Source organism: Lytechinus pictus, unplaced genomic scaffold (genome assembly GCF_037042905.1).
Source record: "Lytechinus pictus isolate F3 Inbred unplaced genomic scaffold, Lp3.0 scaffold_20, whole genome shotgun sequence".
Taxonomy (NCBI): domain Eukaryota; kingdom Metazoa; phylum Echinodermata; class Echinoidea; order Temnopleuroida; family Toxopneustidae; genus Lytechinus; species Lytechinus pictus.
In genome coordinates this window covers 9382804-9389085 of record NW_026974141.1, presented here as the reverse complement: position 1 = coordinate 9389085, position 6282 = coordinate 9382804, and the positions used below count along the sequence as shown (strand labels likewise).

The window sequence follows — 6282 nt, the reverse complement described above, 5'->3', positions numbered from 1 at the left end:
GTAGTTGACGACGTGTGGTATCCCGTGAAGTAGAATTCTCATCATCCTCTTGAAGAGAGCTGGGGCATTAACCATGCCAAACGGGAGGACTCTGAATTGATACTGGCCATCCGGAGTTACAAAGGAAGTTTTCTCCCTGTCCTTTGCCTGAACAGATATTTGCCAATATCCTTTGCACAGATCAATCTTTGAAAAGAACTTTGCCCCTCCTACATCTGCAAGTATCTCCTCCATGTTTGGTATGGGCTCATTGTCCACCACGGTTACGGCGTTTATCTTCCGATAGTCTACACAAAAACGATTCTTACCGTCCTTCTTCTGTACAATGACGACGGGTGACGCGAATGGAGAGGTAGACTTCTCGATGATTCCCATCTTCAACATCAGGTCGACCTCTTCCTTGATTGTGTCTCGGAGCGCTTGTGGGACTTGGTAAGGTCTCGAACGTATATAGGATTGAGTGCTCAGGTTCACGCTGTGACTGATGATGTCCGTCTGACCAGGTACATCTGTCATAATATCTGCGAATTCTCGAATAAGCTTCTCCATTTTCGCTCGCTGTAGTTCACCAATTCCTTCACCAAACCTCACATCATCAACTCCTTCAGTCTGCTCCATTGACGGGAAGGAAAGCCCTAATACACCATCACCATACTCGTTATCGTCGTCATCAACAATGACTTGAATTGCATTACCTATTTCCAGAGGTACATCATCTCCTACGTGATGGGCATCTTCCTCAACGTCGTGGTCATTCTTATCGATATTGTCGTCATCCTCCTTGACATCATAGTGAACATCATCGACGTTATCGATATTCTCCTCGAGGTCGTCGACTTGCTCTTCCTGCAATCTCTCTACATACAGCTTCATGAGGTTAGCGTGGAAGGTCTTCCTCTTCTTGCCGATCTGCAGCACACAGGGCCGTAGCCAGAAGCATTTTGTTGGGGGGGTGTACCAGCTAAATTTGCCAACTAAATTTGGCGTGACAGCGCCAACGTGAGCACAGGGGGAGTCTGATGGGGGATGTGCCCCCCCCCCCCCCCTACAATAATCACATGCTAAAAGATTTTGAATTTTTAGAATTGAATTGGTGGCATTTGGTGAATACTTTAAGGTAAATTATACAAAGATATACAAAGATATTTGCACTTTAAAAATAAAGGCTAGTGTGCCGTAGTTGCTAACTTGCAGTATAATGATATACCCTATGCATTAATAATATCAAAATCAAAGATTTGTTAATTTTTAATTGACCTTCTGTGCAAGATGTCTCAACTAAAATATCAAGAGTGCTACTGCTAACAGTGACGTACCGTGGGTCACGGCATGGGGGGGGGGGGCACCAGCAAAAATTTAGAGTCATTAAGTGGGCGCGCGAAGCGCGCTCAATTGCCAGGTATACTGACCTGATAGACGGAGACGTTTTAAGGACTGTGGCATTAAACGGATATGTATCTTAGTGATCAAATAATGCGAGCGCGAAGCGCGAGCTGAAAATGTTTGATATTCAGTCCTAAAAAGGGACATTATAAGCAAAGTTTTGTAATCATGATACGTACCTGTCTTACAAAACAAACAATGCGAGCGCGAAGCGCGAGCTAGATTTTTTTGTATAACTTAACCCTAAAAAGGGACATTTTCAGGACTATCTTTTGGAATTTATGAAGTGCGTACGTATCTCATCATAGTCATCTAATGCGAGCGCCAAGCGCTTGCTGATTTTGTTAGAATTACACTGGCACATGAAGCACTTTTTGTGGTCATTGTAATCATGAACATGATACGTATTTCACTAATGAAATATTGCGGGCGAGAAGCGCGAGCTGACAATTTTTGAAATTCAGACCTGAAGAGGGGCATTCTATGGCTTGTTTGTGGGAATTTACTATTTCACTAATTAAGTGATGCGAGCGCGAAGCGCGAGCTGAAAATTTGTTATAATTAGATCAGAAAAAGGGACATTTTAAGGACTGTCTTTAGGAATTCGTGCACTGCAAAAACGCCGGTGTTGATTAAACACCAGCCCGGTATCTATATCGGTCCACACCAGTGCGAACGTAAGCACTGACTGGAAATGTTTTATTAAGGCCTTAAAAGGGGGCAATCACTTTAAGTATATAGTCATGAAAAAAGCATATGTCACTACATAAAACAATGATAACTTGAAGTGCGAGGAGATAGTTTTTTGCATAATCTTTATGGACTTAAAATACAACAGGACTATATGTCTCATTAGTCAGACAATGCAAGCACCAGGAATGATGCAACCCCAACCTGCCCCCATCCCCATCCTAAGCACCTTCTGACACCATAAATTAAAAAAAAAAAGTTTAGTAAAAATAACTTAGAACATTTTTGTGTTTTTTGCCAACTGCAAACTTGTAGACAAGTCTACAAGTTGTGGACTTGTCTTCATGAATTTGCCAACTGCAGAGTTACCAGTTTTTGAAGTCTTGTGTTCTGTTCTTTTCAGATCTGAAACGGGGCAGTACTTGTACATCACTTTGCTGACTGGTAGAGCGTATAGTGTTCTGCCACTTTAATAGGCCCACTTTATAATTTGCCAACTATACTTTGGCTTTGATTATTCAACTTAAACCTTGGAAATTCATCCCACCCAATATTTATGTACCTAGTCTTGCCTCTAATTTTACAAAACTAACGTGTTTGTTAAATCGTCAATAATTGTGGTATAATTTGCAAACTAACAAGCTTGTTCATATTGGGGGAGGACCGGGGGCTTACTTTGTGTGTTATTATAGCTCCATATGTTTTGTACTTAGTATTTTGCTGACTAGTAGGGCTCTAAGCCTGGCTACATGGACTTGGATTTGCCAATTGGTTGTCTTTACTCTAAAAGTCGTAACCTTCTTCAAAGTTAGTACCCCTATTTTCCTTTCCTTTTCTTTCTTTCTTTCTTTCTTTCTTTCTTTCTTTCTTTCTTTCTTTCTTTCTTTCTTTCTTTCTTTCTTTCTTTCTCTCCCCCCTCTCTCTCTCTCTTTCTTTCTTTCATTTTCTCCCCTATCCTCCATTTTGCCAACTGGTACATGATTTTGCCGACTGCCACGAATGTTGGGGGGTGTCGCACCCCCCCCCCCCATACCCCCCCTCTAGCTACGGCCCTGGGCCAGCACATAGTTGTGGCGAGCAGCCTTGCTTACTACGTCATACGGACCCTTCCACTGCATCAAGAGCTTGTTCGAACTAGTAGGGAGAAGTAACAGCACCCGATCGCCGCACTGAAATCTCCTCTCTCTAGCCTTCACATCGAAATGCTTCTTGTATTTCCTCGACGACTTCTCAAGCTCAGTCTTTGCCACTTTACAAGTCATCTCCAGTCTGTCCTGTAAGTCAAGAACATATTGGTAAGTAGATTTCACATCCTCTTCGGCTATTTCTTCGGACCATAATTCCTTCAAGATCGTTAGAGGACCCCTAACTGCCCTTCCATACATTAGCTCGAAGGGTGAATACCCTAAACTCTCGTGAGGAACTTCGCGGTATGCAAATAAGAGAGCTGGTAAATACCTGTCCCAATCCCTCGGACATTCCTGGCACATTCTCCTAAGCATTTGCTTCAATGTACCGTTGAACCTTTCACAGGCACCATTTGCCATAGGGTGATATGGAGTTGTGTGAAACTGCTTAACCCCAAGTAAGCGTGACACTTCCCTCATTACTCCTGACACAAATTGGGTACCATTATCAGAAAGAATTTCGTTTGGAATTCCTAACCTAGAAAAGACTTCCATTAAAGCCTCAGCTACCCTCTCTGCCTCAATACTCGGCAGCGCCACAGCTTCAGGATATCGCGTAGCTAAATCAACAATCGTTAGGATGTAGCGATTGCCTCGATCTGTTATAGGTTGAAGGGGACCTACCAAATCTACTGCTATTCTCCTGAAACATGTATCAATCAGGGGTGGCATAACTAAAGGTACTTTACCGACCTTTCCATTAGGAGTAGTGCGTTGACAAGGGTCACAGGACGCACAGTACCGTCTGACGTCCGACTGTAATCCAGGCCAGTAGAACTGGGACATTATCCGTTCAGTAGTCTTCTTCGCATTGAGATGTCCTGCCAGCGCGGAGTCGTGAGCAAGCCGCATAACCTGGCTTCTGTAAGGCTTCGGAACTACCAACTGGGTGTACACCTGTCTGTTGACCTGTGGGAATGACTGATATTCACGGAGAAGGAGACAATTTTTATAGAAATAACGCACTTTACTGCCTTTCCCAACAATTTTAGCCTCACCTCCTTCGGCAGCAATTTTCCGAAGTTTCTCAAGAGACTTGTCTTCCTGCTGGGAGGTGATTATGTCCTTTCTAGTAGCTGCGATCTCAGGCTCTCCTGCAGATCCAAATGGCCTCCATGGCTCCTTCTCACGTTGCTTCATTCCACGAGTCTTTACTCCTGCTCCCTGAATGGTTACATCTGGTTCCGTCGTCTCTGCGCTGATATCTATGGATGACTCGTTAGCAACCTCGGGTGGAACATAGTGTTGACCATTATCGTTGACTTCTAACTTCTCGCCCGCCTCCAAAGTCAGTTCCTCAGTGTGATCCTGTAGTTTCTTTGCTCCTGGAATATTACCAATTATAACATCATAGAGTGGGTTAGTCATGCAAAGGGCATTTACCTTACCCGTAAATACAGGACTTCTTACCTCCACTGTTGCAATTGGCACATATCTTACCGTTCTATCTATGAGCAGGCATAACTGTTTTTCACCAGTGAAGTTTTCCTCATCTACTAACCCAGAACGGACAATCACAATACTACTTCCAGAATCCCGCAGTACACTTGCTGGCTTACCATCCAGCATGCCTTTATATACTGGCATATCAGTACCTACCGTGCATCCAGCACTAATAACCGGAAGTTTATGTCCACATTGTAGGGTTACAGCCTGCGATTCATCACTAAAACCCATACTACGATGACCACATTCCTTAGTGTCAGAACCCGGACAGAATCCAGCGATACAAGCACCAACAATTTGCTTGCGCGCCCCTGACTGAAATGAGTCTGGTTGCTTACCCTTGATATCTCGCTTGCGATCTGGACACTTGTTCGCTAAGTGTCCCTGCTTTCCACAGGCATAACAAGGGCCTTTAGTGTTTTGACTCTTTTCGTGTCGTTCATTTCCGTTGACACTTTTACGCGCCTTCTCACCACTCTGCGCGTTCCTACTGGAACCACGTGGTGTAGTTCCATGCGCCGCACTATATTTCTCTGCAATATCAATCAATTCCGATAAGCTTTTAGGGCTACGCTCCCTAATGAAAACTGCGGTTGAGCGATCACAACTTTCAAGAACTTGATCCATAACCAATAATTCAAGTAATGAATCATAAGATGCATCTTTCCCGCTTAACTCTACCCAGCGCTTCGCGTAATTGTTTAATCTAGCAGCGTATTGCTTAAACGTTTCAGAACTGCCACGCTTCGCATCCCGAAATCGTTGGCGAAATCCCTCGCTTGTTAAAGCAAAATGCTGCAGCAGCGTAGATTTCAAAGCTCTATAATTGCTTGCGTCTTCAGTGGGCATCCGAGTATAGACTTCTAAAGCCTGACCTGTCAGCAGATTACCTAATGCGCATGCCCAATATTCCGTCGGCCATTTCTGCAAATTTGCATGACGCTCGAACCTTAGAATATAAGCATCTAACTCATCAGAGTCTGCTCTGAACACTGGCATGCTCGGCACATTCCCTGGGAGACCCTTGATTACATTCTGTTTTTCTCTTAATTGAGCTAATTCTATTTCATGTTCTCTTTCCTTTTCACGTTCTTGTCTTTCCCTCATCCGTTCCTCACGCTCAGCATTTTGTTGCTGACGTGTTTCTTCCTTTAGTTGTTTTTCTTTGGACTCTACATAATCTAATAATTCTTTATCTTCAAGGCCACATTTCTGACCCAACTTCATAAATGCCTCAATTTCCATATTTGCGAGAGGTCAATAACAGATATAAACAATTGATAGATTAGCCAGTGATAAACTCAGTAAACCTACAAACGCCAAACTAGAATAAAGGCAAAGCCTGTCTGTTCTATTCTCTATCCTACAAAAATCACCTTCTCCCGGACAAGCCCCCAATGTCACGGCCCGGTTAAGGAACCAGTAAATAAGAGAAGGAGATCTTAGGACAAGAGACCAAATAATAGACTTTTAAGACTTTGAATTTATTTTGAGTACATTTAATTCAATTAGAATTCAATTCTCTGATGTCACACAATCAGTAAAATTCCATTATCAATAAAGTAACCATATCAAA

General features: G+C 43.2%; 1 protein-coding gene across 1 annotated transcript; it reads right to left on the bottom strand.

The window, feature by feature from the left end:
• Positions 1-3113: 3113 nt before the first annotated feature.
• LOC135157961 (uncharacterized) lies at positions 3114-5951 on the bottom strand. Its single transcript, XM_064115169.1, has one exon. It carries the CDS (start codon positions 5949-5951, stop codon positions 3114-3116), a length of 2838 nt encoding a protein of 945 aa, XP_063971239.1.
• Positions 5952-6282: the final 331 nt, after the last annotated feature.